The 16,399-nt window shown below is 46.0% G+C and overlaps 1 protein-coding gene across 1 annotated transcript in view; it reads right to left on the reverse strand.

Annotated features, from left to right (window-relative positions):
• Positions 1-507: 507 nt before the first annotated feature.
• The window catches only part of LOC147897822 (sodium/calcium exchanger NCL1-like), a 56,766-nt gene continuing 40,874 nt past the window's right edge, over positions 508-16,399 (reverse strand). Inside the window, exon 7 of the mRNA XM_087380352.1 lies at positions 508-795. Coding sequence (XP_087236478.1) covers positions 547-795 — 249 coding nt within the window. The 3' untranslated portion in view covers positions 508-546. The remainder of the gene's footprint in view (positions 796-16,399) is intronic.

A 16,399-nucleotide genomic window follows, 5' to 3' on the forward strand; every position in this document is an offset into this window, starting at 1 on the left:
AGAGAGAGAGACAGAGAGAGAGAGAGAGAGAGAATATAACATGAATGAGATGATTGAAATAGTTGTAAAAACCAAATCCAACATTCATACATAGCATCACCTCTGATCGAGAGAACCAAAACACATCAATGCGATATTGCAAAATAACCAAGCCATACATTCAATAGAGTTCACTTTCTTATTCCTCGTTCAACCCCTTTGTCCCCATACCTAAAATAGAAAACAGTGATACAAATACATACACATATTATACTCATGCCCAAGCACACTCATGCACATGAGAGAGAGGGAAAGAGGGGGGGGGGGGGGAACGGGGGGGTTGGTCATGATATACTGAAAAGTTGACACATCTATAAAGGACTAGATCCAAATTCTGCATTTGACACAATTATTTTGTCCAATCAAAAATGTACAATAGACAACTTATAGATAAAATGAGGTACTTCATGAATAAATATTTTATGATATCATGAAAACTTTGTTACTATCCTTTAGGCAATGCCTCGACTTCATTTGAAGAGACCATTTGAAAGTATCAAGTGTTAATTATTTCCAACCAACAACATAATCTAGAAAGGCAACAAGGCCAATTGACAAAGGATACAATAGAATTGCGATAACTGCTAGCCATAAGGGGAAAACCTTTTGAAAAGAGGCCAAAATCCCCATGATCACTACTATGATGAAAATCACAAGCACCTCAGATGAAAAATCCCAAACCAAATCTCGCAAGTAGATTACTAACAAGAAGATTCCCAAGCATAGTGTATTGTTAATGGCCACAGCACCATATACCTACACAACACAAAGCAACCAAAATGTCACACACACTCTCTCTCTCTCTCCAATTGGAGTAGGAAATAATATAAGAAAAGCTACTAAACATGACATGGGTGTAATTGCACGGTGGTAAGAAGGCAGAGTAAATGCAATGTAGTAAAGGGAAAACCAACAGATGCACAAATTTTATAAAAAAAAGGATATGATACAATAGGGCAATGTTAGGTGTGATTTTAGGGCTCCCATGGAAAGGGAGAGTTGCCATTGGTCGACATGGTCTCCAACATTGACTGCACATACATAATAAATGGGGGCTGGACCCAAGGAAACAACACTAATGATGAAGGCAACATGGAGGGTGCCATGGTGATGACTGGGTAGGGAAGTTCCCACATGAGATTGTGCCATTATAAAGTAGGTCCTTACTTTTTGAGAGAACATTGCCATGCTCTCGTATTTTCAGTGCTATATTTCAAGATGATGCATTTTGAAATGCTTCCATGTGCTTTCTTGGAGAGCTTGCCTACAAACTAGGGAAGAAGAATGCACCCGCTAACATCAGGGATTTAGTTGAAATTAGCCATGATGTTAGGGCTCCCATTGTCAAAGTGATCTGCAACCCTGACTGTACATCCATGATAAATAAGGATTGGAGGGATTTGAAGGCAAGGGTGTAGTACAAGAGAATGCCTCTACCTCTCTTTAGCATTCCTCTACCTCTTTCTAATCCCCCGAATCATTCATTGGTGCAACCTCAAAGTCACCATCCACCTCCTCGACCACATGTAGCCCACATATGAAGTTCATAGGGCTTAATGTTGCAAAAGGATCCATGATCTAATCCTTCTCTAAAAATTGAGATTATTCAAAAGATACTTCATGGTCTAATGGTCAATGATGATGATGATGAGCTTGCTGCCATTCCCTTTTGTTTGGGGCATTATAATTTCACATTGCATTGTTTGTTCAAAAAGTTTATGGGCAAGTCTACCTCATGGTCTGATTACAAGACCACTCGCATCTACATGGACATAAAATATGACATATCCCAAATGGACTAATGTAGAATAGGTGCTTTTCCCCTTAAAGTCTCCAAATGAGAGTTGTTGTGCCTCCTTCAAGACAAAGGATCCTTGTGGCGAGGCACTTCTACAATGCTACCACAAAATTAGCATAAAAGCAGATGAACCTCTTGTAGTATCAGACGTGTCCCAAGAGGGACTTAACTTCTAGGGAGCATGGGAAAATGGGAGGTTGATAATCACCTCTACTTTTAGATGGATTTGTAGCCTTGCCATTTGGAGACACAATGTGGCCAAGGAGAACCCCTTTGAGTGCCAATAAAAAGAACTTATCCAGATTCAAGCACAACCTCACTTCCCTACAGTTATCAAAACCCCATTATAAGTGATCTATTTGCACCCTAGGATTGAGCAAGGCACCCTTACTGTTAAAGGTAGAGAAATAATCCATGAAAAAAACTTTGATGAACTTCTCGAGGTTTTCTTGATTAGACATTGAAAGGTTGCTAGGGCATTGCACCTCCATTGTACAGTCTAACTAGCATCATCCAATATGCATAACTTCATCATTGCATTACAAAAGTGGTAGAGGACCTAGGTACTTAATTCTTTATTCCTTGTGGCATCATCTATTATGCTAATGCCAAGACATAGTTCAAGGCTATAGTACACTTCCCTTGATTGTGTGTCTTACAATTGTCTTTAGCACCCAATTGATACAAGGTAGAGGAAATGTGTCCCATGGAGTGAACAACTAAAATCCACATAGATTTGGAGCTTGCCAATCTCAATCATAACATGGACCCAGTTTGAGCAATGTACTCGATAGTTAGTCCTGATTACTGCATCTTGTAAATACTGCATTACCATAGTTAGCATTCATGTAACATAGCCTAGTTACTAGATCCATACAGGTAAGGCTGATTGGAGGACTGTGGAGGATCTACGAGCTTAGTGGCACCTATCTAATGGCAAGGCGGAATTGTTGAGAGCAGTTTTGGAGAGAATTCTAGAAGGCTGGTTGACAAACATTGTGGATGCTTGGTAAAATGCAGCTAAGAAAGCTGTTGGCTAATGTAATATACAAATCCCTTCTGGATAGCTAGGGCGCTATAGGTCGGGGGATTAAGGAGAGGTTTGATGTGGTAGAGGGTGAGGTTGAAACACATTTGGAAAGGATGTGCAGTGGGAAAGCTAAGTTCATAATGTGGAAGGTTTTGAATCATTGGATCCTGTGAAATCCAAGATAGGCAAAAAGGCTACTGGTTAATCTGGGTTGTGTGCTATGTGGTAAGGCGACGGAAGGTCTGAGACATCTATTGTGGAAATGTCCGATGGTTCGGGAAGTCTGGCACAAGGTTGAGTTGGCAGTGCGTCGGTTGGGCTTGATGACGAAGTTTGCGCTACGACACCAATGGAGGATTCCCTTACTAGGTGATACGGCGAAGATGCCTTCTACTTTGCCATTTGGGAGGTGAGAAATAGGAATGCTTTTCGTCACATGATTCAACTAGGGTTCAAAGAATCGGCCATTGTGGCTGTAGGAAAAATATTACTTGTTGATTTTAGCCGCATCATAGTTAGCCATGCTATCCTGCTTTTGGAAACCAACCTTTGGTTGGGATAATTGATACATGCTATGAGAAGCTTAGGCCTAGGATTATCTTCCTATAAAGGCCATAAGGTCTTTTTTGCTAGGGGTGACCACCCCATTTATAAAATCTGCACGTTTTGTTTTTATTAAAAAAAAAAGTATTCTTGCAATACTTCAAGGTGTGAAGGCTCACTCCAAAGAGCTTCAAGGGCCCAGGTCACCTGTATGCCCAATGGTGTTTACAGATGAGAGCCGCCCATGCGAGTGCATCCAAGGTGTGGTGCAATGTTCAGAGTAAAATCTGCAAAATTTTAGGCAGTTCAATTATATTTTAGCTAAAGAATCTGTAAATTCTCAAATAAAACCTGAAACCCCAAGTTTTGTGATTTGTTGAGAAAAATGTTTTCTGTGAACACTGGTGTGGTGTGAGGAAATCGGATAGTTGCCTTGTTTTAGTTGCTGAATTTCTTAAAATCGACGGGACTGGGGGGGAGGCGGTGTGAGGAGAGGCTTCCAAAATGAAGCTGATCTGATAGTAAGCAAGAAGGGATGTGAACTCAACCAGAAACCGGGTTGGGGAGAGCTCAAAACGAAAGGCCAAAGAGGGCTAGAATGCACCAAGCATAATTGGAAAAAGAAGAGACGGCGGAAGGAAAACCAGTCAATGTACAGGCCACGCGCAGGGAAGTGAAGAGGCGAGGGGCAAGGAAGGGGGCCTTTAGGCGTGGAAGGGGAAAGGGGATTGGAACTAAAAGGAGGAGGAAGGTGAGGGCAGCAGGCTTCGAAGCTGGTTGCCGACCTCAAAACCTTGAAGGACCAGCTGAGTTTGCCTAGCAAGTATGTAAACTCTGGTTCCGAGTGCCTCTGATGTAGAAAATGTGCTTCTGTTGTGCACAGATGTATCTACTTTCCACCTGAACATGAAACTTACATTTCTTCTGCAATGCTCTCCTTTCTACTATTTGACGTGGGGAGACAAACCACTACAGTGACGGTAGCACTTGCGAAACTATGAGCGACCTCTCGGACACTACAGAGGAGGAGGGGGGGACTTAGACAAACTGGTCGTGCTAAGCACCACAAGCGTTCCGTTACTAATTTATTTCCTAGACGACGTGAGCCTCTCCAGATCTAGAACCTCTATCGGACAAGATCATCTGGCATACATAGGTCCCGTCACTCGGATGGATGGTTAGTTAGGTTGCCGATGGCCAGGATCTCCCTCATTCTCTCTCTCATGGCAACAGTGCGATGTATTTACTTTCTTGTATCAGACATCAGCCTTGGCTTGGTTTGGTTACAGAAGTTCCTCTCTTCCTGGTTTGCCTTCCTCTGAAATAAAGGTCGTTAGGGTTGATAGGGTCCCAAGGGGTATAGCCATTGTTGCTATCCCTAATATCTCCAATGATCACATTAATGCTTCAGCAACCAAACGGTTCTCTTTTCTGATAGGGAGTTGACATTTTGTGCCGACTCTTTAGGCGCTGCGCTCGAAATTCCTAAGGCCACCTAAGGATACTTGTGTCTCCCTTCGATAGGGTGCTTTTGTGGCACCTCCTGCCCCTGTTGCTCCAACGAAGATTGGTTGTAATTATGGATGGTAGAGTCTTAGATTCAGTTCCAGCTACGAGAGCCTCCTTCTGCAGATCTTGGCCCCCCATCTCCCCATAAGTAGCTCCTCTCTCTAGCAAATCCTCCGTCTTGATCGAGGGCCTAGGTGGCCGTTAACTCTTTTTCACCTTTCCTTGATTGTAGAGACTTGAAAAGTTCATGCCTTTTACCTTTGACAATACTAATTCTCCAGTTTATATTATAGAGTGTCAACTTCCATTAGGTTGGGGTATATTCTAGTTGTACAAAGGTATATCCTTTTCCAAAATGGCTACTTTGCAAGGAGAGGTGCTTCCACTACTAGGCCGTTGAGGAAATTGTTCTAGCCGTCTTCCTCCCATCGACGAGGATCGTTCATTGAACATTTAGGAACACTGCCAAAGGTAGATGATTTGTAATCTGCGTCATCCAAGTGTTACTGGATGACACCGGAGTTTGCAAAAAGTCAGGTGAACTGCTTTTAAGTCATACTTATTGACGTCTTGCTTTTGGTGGATTTACCCTCTAATAAAGAAGGTGGATTAAAAAGGGGGAAGGAAAGCTTCACTCTCTTGAGAGAGCTGCTTGGGATGCTTTCTTTTTTTAGCTCAATAGCAAAGAGTCTTCAATAAATGATAATTTTCATGCTATGCCGTTCTCACTCCTATTTTCTTGGTCAAATAGGGGACGTCGCATGTCCATCCATGCATGGATTGTTAGATTTTAGGTTCACAATTAGGCATTGGATACTATTTGCATTGTCCGAGGGGTCTCCAATTCGGATCACTTTCCAATGGTCATGATAGTTTTCGAACCATGTGTGCATGCTCGTTTTTTTCAATAGTAAGATTTCACTTCACTGCCAGTATCAAGAAACGTGAGATTTGTAACATCGGCCATTAGCAGCCCTACAAAGGGAAGAGCCAAAGTGGCCTGCAAGTGCTTGGATTCAGGAGCACATTGCTATAACAACAAGGGCTCAACAACAGGCACTTTTGGATCAAAGAGTTGAGTATGCCTTTCATGTACATGAGTCTTTTTGGATTCAGATAGGAGGGAGAGTCAATAAACACTTTTTCTCTACTCTTGATCCTAGATGGGAAGAGAAAGTGTTTTTTATCTGGTTGAATTTGACGCAGTTTTACGGTCACATCCTGATACCATAATTATATTGCTTCATATTTTCTTACTACATATGAGGACCTTACTTGATGCAATCTTTCATTGATCTAGGATTCAGGATTGTTGTTCTTGCCCTTCGCAAGGACAAATGTCGTGGCTTAGATGGGTGGGCCTTCTCTTTCTTCACTACTTTCTCAAACATGATTGATGATTATATCACTTCAGCTTTGCAGAGCGTCTGGGACTCCAGTGCTATGCTTGATTGCTTTTGGGACTCGAGTGTTATGCTTGATTTACTTGTAGAGGGTTTCATTCATCTTATATCAAAGGAGGCTATGTATATTCGGTTATCCAATGGAGGCCTATTACTCTCTTAGGTGCTACGTATAAGATCTTGGCAAACGCAATGAACTTGCAATTGTAGTCCTTTCTCCCATAATTTATTCATTATACGCAAAGTGGTTTTGTGCATGGCTAGAGCATTTTCTATAATATATTTCCATTTGGAGGCTTCAGAGTGGGCTATGCTTAGTGGCCAGGGTTTTGCCATTCTACTCCTAATTTGGAGATATCTTATGACAAAGTAGATTAGGGTCTCTTGAAGGGTATCCTACAACATTTTGGTTCTTTCAGATGGAGTTTCTTCATTTTACATATCACTCCATAGCCAAGTGCTTATTAGAGGGATTCAAGGAGTGAGGGTTTTAGATTTTCAAACCAGTCCGCCAGGGATGTCCTCTTTCCCCTTTCTTGTATGATTTGTGATTGCACATTGAGCATCTTTTTGAGATCTCATGGAGATATCTTTGGTCTTGAGTTTGCAAATGACATTGTTGTTTTTCTAGATACCACTCCCCAAACTCTCATCTCTTTCAAGATAGCCTTGGATTTATTTTGTATTGCAGTAGGAGCACATCTTAGTTGGAATAAATCCCATGGCTTTCGATTTGTGACGAGGACACCCCCAATTGGGGGGCTGATTTCTCTTTCACTTGGATTCAAAAGGCTGTATCTCTCAGATATTTGGGCTATAAGGTTGGTGTAGGCAGCTCTCCCTCGCTGTAGTTCACTCTTGTGTTGGAGAGCATGAGAAGGAAACTTCTCTTTTGGAGTTTAGCTAAACTTGACCTTGCTTCTAGAGTGGTAGTTGTCAACCAAGTACTACTGGCTTGTTGGTGTCACTCTAGCGACTGCATCACTCAACCCGAAAGATCAATTAGGAGAGTTTTATGGAGTGGGCTTGATGTTTCAGTAGATGCTCTGTAGAGCCAGGGTGTGGACTAGGAGAGCTTGATTCTCCCAATGCAAGGATGAGGCCTTAATATCGTTTATTTAACTCTACAGTGCAAGGCTTTGCTTCGCAAGTTTGTGATTAGGGAATTTTTTTGAAGACGAGCTTTGGAATGATTGTTTTATTCAACGGATTGGGTCTCTACTGCCTCCTCAGGTGGTATTGTAGGGATAGCACCAGGTGGATCTGTTGCATCCACACACCTTAGGATGCCTTCCTTCACCTTTATGGTTGCCATTGTGAAAGCTTGGGACAGCTTCGGGAATTCTCTTGGATCTCTTCTAGAAAGAATTTACTTTTCTTGCTGTTTGCATAGAGCTTGGGATTTCGCAGCTCTTGGAAAACAGTAGCAAGATGCTCTTTATGCTCTTCTTTGGACTTAGAGAAGACAATGATGTCATCAAAGAAGGTACTTGTGAATTGTCTATAAGGGTAGACGATAGGATCCATCATCCTGTTGAAGGTAGCCGGGGCATTCGTTAACCCAAAAGGCATCACCAGATACTCATACAGCCCAAAAGTAGTGTGAAACGCTGTCTTGTGCACATCCTGTGGCTGTATCTGGTGATAACCACTCTTTAAGTCTATCCTACTGAAAACTGAGGCTCCAATAAGCTGGTCCAGCACATCATCAATGCGCAGGATGGGGAATCTGTTCTTGATGGTCATCTTGTTTAGCGCGTGATAGTCAACGCACATACGAAATGAACCATCTTTCTTTTGCACAAGAAGTACAGGGGAGCAAAATGGAGAGGAATTGGGCTGAATCAGCCATTTGGACAAGAAGTCCTGCACTTGGGCCATGATTTATCTCGTTGAGTTGCCCCGAAGATACTGAGTATGGAAAAAATCAAAAAACAGACTTGGGTCGTGGTAGAGCCTTTGTGAAAAGATCTGCTAAGTTAACCTCCGGGAACGTAGGACAACTGTATATCTCCAGCCAATAGTCGCTCTCAAATATAGTGATAGTGTATCTCAATAATGCTTCATATGCACATGAAACATAGGATTAAGCGCTACGGCCACAACACTCTGGCTGTCAGTGTAGATGATAGTAGAAGTGCTCTGATTGACATGAAGATATGAAAGTAACTTGTGTAGCCAAAAACATTCTATGGTAGTTGTGAAAGCTGCCATGTACTCAGCTTCACAATGGGAAGAAGCAATTGTAGGTTGCTTCTTGCTGAGGCAAGAGACGCATGAAGAGCCAAACATGAAACAACTGACACATGGGTATCATAACAACCTGCCCAATCACTTTCCCAAATGCTATGTGGCCTTCAAGTAACGGTATACCCGCTTCATTACCTGTGTCGAGGTGTTCGCAAGAAGGGAATGCTCAACCACACATGTCTATTTGACGGACCTGCTATTGTCAGCTTAATTGCAAAAGCTGATCTGAATTTGCAATAGGCTGAAAGAGGGGCAGCAAGGTACCAAACACATCTAGGCATCCACATTAGGCTGTCTTTTGCAGTCCAGCAAGGTAGGGCTGCATGTTCAGCAAAAATAACATCCCTACTGACAATAATCATTCCTACTGTGGGCTGAAACAACTTCTAACCTTTGCTTTGTGATTTGTAGCCGATGAAGATGCATTTGATAGCTTTACCCTGCAGCCTCAGGTGAGAGGGAATATGAGCAAATGCCACAAATCCAAATACCCTCATGTGAGAAAGCATCAACCTACGACCTACCCATGCCCCATAAGGTGTAGTCTTCAATGCCCGAGTAGGTGCTCGATTCGGCACATAGTCTGCACACACGAGAGCGTCTACCTAAATTTTTTAAGGCAAAATACTTGCCCTTAAGCATACACCTGGCCATTTCCATTAAGGACCGTTTTTTCTGCTGTGCAACAACACTCTGTTGCAGGGTGTAAGGAGGAGTGCATTGATGAATGATACCCCAGGTGCCAAAAAATTAGCAAACTCTCGAGACATATGCTCTGCCCCCGTCTGTACAGAGGGTCAAGAGTTTACATCCGCTCTCATTTTCAGCCATGGACAAAATATTAGAAACCACCAACAGAAGCTGTCATGAATAGCACAACGATAACCATCAAAGACAACCCTGAAGCCATTGGTAGAATTGGCTGAAATGGAAGTTAGATTTACCTTGATGCTTGGAACAAACAATACTTCTAGAAGAGTGACTGTATCCCCTAACACAAAAATAACCTCAATTTGTCCAATTCCTTTGATAGGATAAGAGGCATTGTTTGCACAAGTGCTGATGCCAATGTGCTTGGAAGCACCACTATCAAAATACCAGTTAGAGTTAGAATCTAAAAGTGATGAGGCTGAAGCATCCAATGATGGATTATAATGGCATGTCACAACAAATGGCCACTCATCATGAGCAAAATGTATTGCCTCATGCGTGGGCTCATGGGCAGCTGGTGCATTGTGAGTACAAGTCCTTGGTGTTGCTGCTGCTTCTTGGAAGCAATGTGCTTCCGGCACTCAAAGATGTCATGGCCTGGTTTCTTGCAATAATTACAGTGCTTCTTCTCCCCATCAGCAGAAGAAGGAAGGGATGAGGTGCCAAGATTGGTGGCAGAATCACCTTTCCATGTATGACCTCCATGGGGCATTTCCTGTGGAGGTAATGCGAACTCCACTAAAGGAAGGTACTTTTCTCAGTCTGATTTACAAGACAGTTGAATTTGCTACCTCACTTTGACCATCTATCTAGGGATGGAAAGAAGAAGAAAAATTGAGGCTCGCCCCCATATTATCAAATAAAGCTCTCCAAAATAGGCTGGTCATCTTGGGATCTCTGTCACTGACAATGGACTTTCGCATATAATGGTGCTTAAAGATTGGAGCCATTAAATTGTTGGTCATATGGTCTATCTTTGATCGTGGAAAATCAAAGATAAAGTCCATTGCTATACTTTCCCATGGTGCTTGAGGCATATGAAGAGGCATCAGAAGGCTAGGTGCCTTCGTCTGTCATACTTGAGTTACTAAAAGAAAGGCATTCTGTCTATGCCCAGCATATGGAGATACATGGCATTCCTCCAAAGTTTTCTTAGGCATTTAAATCACTTAGACCTGGCATTCTGGGCCTGTCATATTGGCCAGTAGACCTTTAGGTCTTTTTTTTTGGGCTAGAAAAGAAAGCCACACAAGAAAGGACAGATTGTGGAATCTTCTGAGTTTTGTTCAGCTTTTGCCCTTACGTATCCTGAGTGCAGATTAACTGCTCAATTTTGTTTAGCACTTTCTTCTTGGATGCAACACAATCGAAGGCTGAGTCAATTGTGGATTAACATCTCAAATACGTGAGGATGCCCTCTTCCTAGTGCAACGTTTCATCACAATGTCAATTAGCATCCCAAACTATGCATATACACTGAATCAAAGCAAATACGACCAGCATACAATTTTGGACATCTCTCCTAGCGGAATTGGGATACGTGAATACAGGCTTGACAGTTTAATGGGCTGCAAACCTTTTCCTCGTACTCATGCCCTCAGTCTGCCGATGACCATCACATGCTCAAAAGGTATATTACAATAGCCATTGTACCCTGACTTCTTAGTCTCAACGTGGCTCAACGAATAAGCGTCCAGCATGCGATTAAAAGAAATACACAGATTCTGCTCATAGTCACTCCTTATGCACGTTGGATAATTTGATGCTCTGCATACACTTACTGTATCCCCTCCCAGCCAATTCAGGTTTCAGCTCTAGGGTGGACCACTATGCTAACGAAATGTTGGACATCAAATACCCAAATAAATCTCGTAGAGCTGCTGCTCCTCCCCGTTCCCCTGCTGCTCCCCCTCCCCTCTCCCTGCCTCCGTCCCCTCCCCCCTGCTGCTCCGCTCCCTCTCCCTGCCTCCGCCCCTCCCCCCTGCTGCTCCCCTCTGCCCCCTGCTGTCCCGCCCCCTCTCCCTGCTGCTCCGTACCCTCCCCCCTTGCTCCGCCCCCTCTCCCTGCTGCTCCCCCTCTCCCCCTGCCTCCGCCCCTTCCCCCCTGCTGCTCCGCTCCCTCTCCCTGCTGTCCCGCCCCCTCTCCTGCTGTCCGGCCCCCTCCCCTGCTGCTCCGCTCCCTCTCCCTGCTGTCCCGCCCCCTCTCCTGCTGTCCCGCCCCCTCCCCTGCTGCTCCGCTCCCTCTCCCTGCTGTCCCGCCCCCTCCCCTGCTGTCCCGCCCCCTCCCTGCTTGCTCTCCCGCCCCCTCTCCTCCTCTCACTCCTCCCTTTCTTCTCTCCCTTCCCCTCCCTCCTTGCCCCTCTCCCCTCTCAGCCTTAGCCCCTCTCCTCCTTCCCTCCCATTCCCCCCTGCTTCCTCCTAGCCTCCTTTCCCCTCCCTTGCCCCTTGCAGTTTTTTGGAACGGAAGGAGCCTTTTTTCCTGTTCGAGTCGGCCTCCTCACCTTGATTGGCGATGGATTCCCCGTCAGCCAATCCTACTCCATCTCCACCGGCCGCGAAAACTATCACATTCTCTAAAGACGAGTTGCAGCAGCTCAGGAAGGATGTAGAGATTGAGTGCTCTACCACTTTGTTAGCACGCATCTTCGGGTCTCACCCTTCCAGATCCCAAGCCAGAGACTGGATGCTTGCGGCTCTCCCCCCAGACCTCGCTCCTCGATTGGTAGATGTTCGCCTTCTGGGACGAGGTTTCTTCCAGGTTGTTTTTGACACTCCAGAGGCTGCGAGCAATGTGCTCAAGGCCGAGCTTTTACACCTGGGACACAGGAAGATCTTCTTTGAAGCCTTTCACCTTGGTTTCGACCCAGTTGAGGCAGATAAGAAATTCTTTTCGCTCTTCATCAGGTTCCCCGGGCTTCCCCAGGTCTACTATCGACTTCTTTCTGTTATTGGGGAGCATTTTGGCGTAGTTGCTGAGATCCCACCCCTCCCTGGGTTGCCATTGACTGCAGCAGAGGCAACCAAGGCTGATGGGGTTCCTAGAGTTAGGGTCCTTTGCAAGGATCCTAACCTCGAGATGGACCACGTCATGATACAGCGCCCGGATGGTTCCTTTTTTCGCCAGAGAGTGGAGATTTCAGGCAGGCAGGACCAGTGCAGGATTTGCAGGACCTCGGGACACTTTGCCAGGGATTGTCCCAGAAAGAAGAAAAGGCCTAAGAAGACCTCTGGTACAGCTACCGCCTCAGGACATCGACAGGGGGGACAGGGGGGGAGATTAGACCCGGCACTTGCCCCTCGACCTCGACAGAGGGGTGGTACAGGTCCAGCTCCTGCTCCTCATTCTTCACGTGGCGGTCCTGCTCAGTTAGGTGGTGGTACAGGTTCAGTACCTATTCCTCGGCCTCACCAGGGGGGTCGTACAGGTCCTGCTCCTCGACCCCCACCTCCCTCAGGCACACGTGACGCTTTACAGTGGGTTCCAGTACGTGTGCAGGTCCCTCCTTCAGTTCACGAGGGTACCTTAGTAGATTCTGCTTCACCTCGAGCTGTCCTTCCTGTCTCACCTTGCACAGTCCGAGACGCTGAAGCTTCGACCTCCTCCCCAGTTGCAGCTTCTTCCTTAGATCCAGCACTGCCAGATGTTCCTCTTGAGGACGGAGAGATTTCCGCGGCTGGGCAGACACCGGGTAGAGAGCCTTCCTCACTCCCTCCCTTAGACAGGGGGAAGGGGATAGCTTACACTGTTGATCCTCTTCCCTCAAAAGGGATCCTTCGTACTCCGGTGTCTGGATTGCTCCACAGGAACTCATTTTCAGCCTTGGCAGAGAGTTCAGATTTCCCAGAGGAGGAGTTTGTTCCCGCTACTTTTGGGGAGCCAGTGGTTGGATTTCCTATTGACAGGGCTTCTTCTTCAGGTGCCAGGATTCTTTCCCCTATTGACTTTCCTCCACTGGGTTCCTTCCCTCCATCCAGGAGGTCTTCCCCTGTTGAGGGGTTTGTTTCCGCCACTAGGTCGGGTAAGGTGTTCCACTCTACATCCTCCCGTCGATGAGGATTATCAGTTGGAACATACAGGGCCTAGGTGGCGTCCCACATCGCCGCCGCAGACAGCTGATCCGGGATCAGCTTCATCCAGGTGTTACTGGTGGTCCCATTGATATATTATTTATTCAAGAGCACAAGCTGGATTATAGAGATTGTGCCAAGTCAGGCAAGTTGCTCTCAGGACATACTTTTTGGTCGCCTGCATTGGGCACTAGGGGAGGCACTTCTATTTCAGTTTCGCAGTCGGTTCTCCCCTTAGTTGTTGGGCACGGAGTCATTATCCCCTCTAGAGCTCAGTGGATTATTCTCTTGATTGGAGGGCGTAAGGTTGGCTTCCTCAACCTATATGCCTCCAACATTAGAGGGGAACGTGTCCTTATGTGGAAGACTTTGCTCTCCTGGGCCCCCATTGTGGATTCTTGGGTGATTGGAGGTGACTTTAACATGGTCGAGTTACCTTCAGACAAAAAAGGGGGTAGAGAAGGCGGACTTCACTCTTTGGAGAGAGCAGCTTGGGATGCCTTCCTTTTCCATTTCTGTGGCAGAGATACTTGGTGTGATGATGCCTTTCTTATTCAGCCACAGTCCCTCCTGTTCTCTTGGTCGAACAGGAGGCAACAGATGCCTATTCATGCACGCATTGACAGATTTTATGTAGATGACTGGGCACTTGACAGAGGGGGATCGGTATGCATTGCTGCAGGGGTTTCCACCTCAGACCATTTCCCTGTTGTTTTGGCTATCTCAGAGCCTCACTTGAGAGGCCGATCAGCCAGCATCAGGATCCCAGATGCCTTTTACACAGAGGAGGACCTTACAGAGGCAGCCCTACGGGTATGGTTTGCTCATGTCCAGGGAGGGCAGCCACATCCTTCACATTTAGCCGCTGCCCGCTCTGGTATTAGTGACTTTTACTGCTCAGTTGCTTCTACCAGGAGACGAGATATTCTCAGACGTGAGATTGGTGTTCGCCAGCAGTTAGCAGCTTTGCAGAGGGAAGAGCAGAAACGGCCTTCAGATGCTTGGATTCAGGAGCGCCTTGCTGCAGCGAGGGCTCACTTGCAGTTATTGCTTGATCAGAGAGCAGAGTATGCCTTTCATGCACGGGAGTCCTTCTGGATTCAGATGGGTGGTAGAGTCAATAAACACTTCTTCTCTACTCTTGGCCCTAGACATAGTAGAGAGAGTGTATCTCAGCTTATTGACTCACATGGGGTTTTACAGACAGAGCCAGATGACGTCTTACGCATAGCTTCAGATTTCTATGCCACCCTCCTTACTGCTGATCCTGAGACACACGATATAGAGGATGCTAGACAGGCTATTTGGCAGAGTATCCCAGTGTTGGTGAATCCGGATTTGCATGTTCTACTTGACGCACCTTTCACCAACACAGAGTTCAGGACTGCACTTTCAGCCCTTCACAAGGGCAAGTGCCCAGGTTTAGATGGCCTCACTCCGTCTTTTTTCATTGCATTTTGGGATATGATTGGAGACTATATTACTTCAGCCATGCAGGCCATTTGGGACTCTGGCGAGATGCCTGAATCGCTTACAGAGGGCCTCATCCACCTTATCCCAAAAGGAGGTAGCAGAAATTTATTGTCCCAGTGGAGGCCTATCACACTTCTGGGGACTTGTTACAAGATTCTGGCCAAGGCGATCAGCCTCCGATTGCAGCCACTTCTCCCTGATCTTATCCACGACACTCAGACGGGATTTGTGCATGGCAGAAGTATTTTTGATAACATTTTTTCTTTCTGGGAAGCTTCAGAGTGGGCCGTGCAGAGTGGCCAGAATCTTGCCATTCTACTGTTGGATTTTGAAAAAGCTTATGACAGAGTAGATTGGAGTTTTTTGGAGGGCACCCTACTACGCTTTGGATTCACTGATGTTTGGATCAGAGGTGTTTCCTCTTTGTACAGGTCAGCCCATAGCCAGGTACTTATTGGTGGGGTAAGGGGTGAGAGATTTCAGATTTCGAGATCAGTCCGTCAGGGATGCCCCCTTGCTCCTTTCCTTTTTTTATTCGTGGCCGAAGCTATGAGCATCTATGTTAGATCTCAAGCTGACATCTTTGGGCTGAGACTTCCTATCAGAAGAGAAGAGGAGCTGCTTGACAGTGAGTTGGCTGATGACACAGCGATTTATTTGGATGCCTCTCCACAGACATTGACTTCTTTCAGGACAGCATTGGATTTATTTTGCTTGGTGGCAGGGGCGCAGATAAATTGGCATAAATCCAATGGCTTTTGGATCAGTGATGAGGACACTCCAGTTTGGGGACTTGACATAGGGTTCACTTGGGTTCAGAGGGGTGTGCCTATCAGGTATTTGGGCTGCCAGGTCGGCTTGGGTATTTCTACCACGCAGCAGTTTGCTCCCGTGTTGGAGAGCATCAGAAGGAAGCTTCTCTTTTGGAGCTCAGCCAAGCTGGATCTTGCCTCTAGAGTTGTGGTGGTCAACCAGGTCCTTTTGGCCACGGCCTGGTTTATTTGTTCATGTTGGTGCCGTTCTAGGGACTGCATCATTCAGCTCAGAAGACCGATCAGGAACTTTCTCTGGAGTGGGCTTGATGGCACAGCAGATGCCTTAGCCAGGGTGGCTTGGGAGACCCTCATCCTCCCTACACAGGATGGGGGTCTCAATATTATTGATCCAGATTTACAGTGCAGAGCCTTACTTTGCAAGATAGTGGTGCGAGGACTTATGCCAGGACAGGAACCGTGGAAGGACTTTCTTATCAGCAGCATACAGAGGTGCACACCTTCCTCAGGAGGAGACTGGATGAGCAGTGTTAGATGGATTTTCACCTCAGCACACCTCAGATCACCTTCATCCCCTCTCATGGTTGCCATTCTGAAAGCTTGGGCTAGTTTCAGAAGCTCTCTTCGGAGGATTCCTCCTTCCTCCCGGGAAGAGATTGATAGGCAGCCCATCATGTGGAACGACAGTATTTTAGATGATCGTGGCAGACCACTGGGTGCCTCACTCTACATGCAGTGGGCCAGGTGGGAGAGGGGACCTGCTTCTTCTTTGGGATCTTGGAAAGCCTTCCGTAGGCTTCCAG

This window comes from Dipteris shenzhenensis, chromosome 10, assembly GCF_047967505.1.
Source record: "Dipteris shenzhenensis isolate YYH24624 ecotype China chromosome 10, Dip_SZ_1.0, whole genome shotgun sequence".
NCBI lineage: Eukaryota > Viridiplantae > Streptophyta > Polypodiopsida > Gleicheniales > Dipteridaceae > Dipteris > Dipteris shenzhenensis.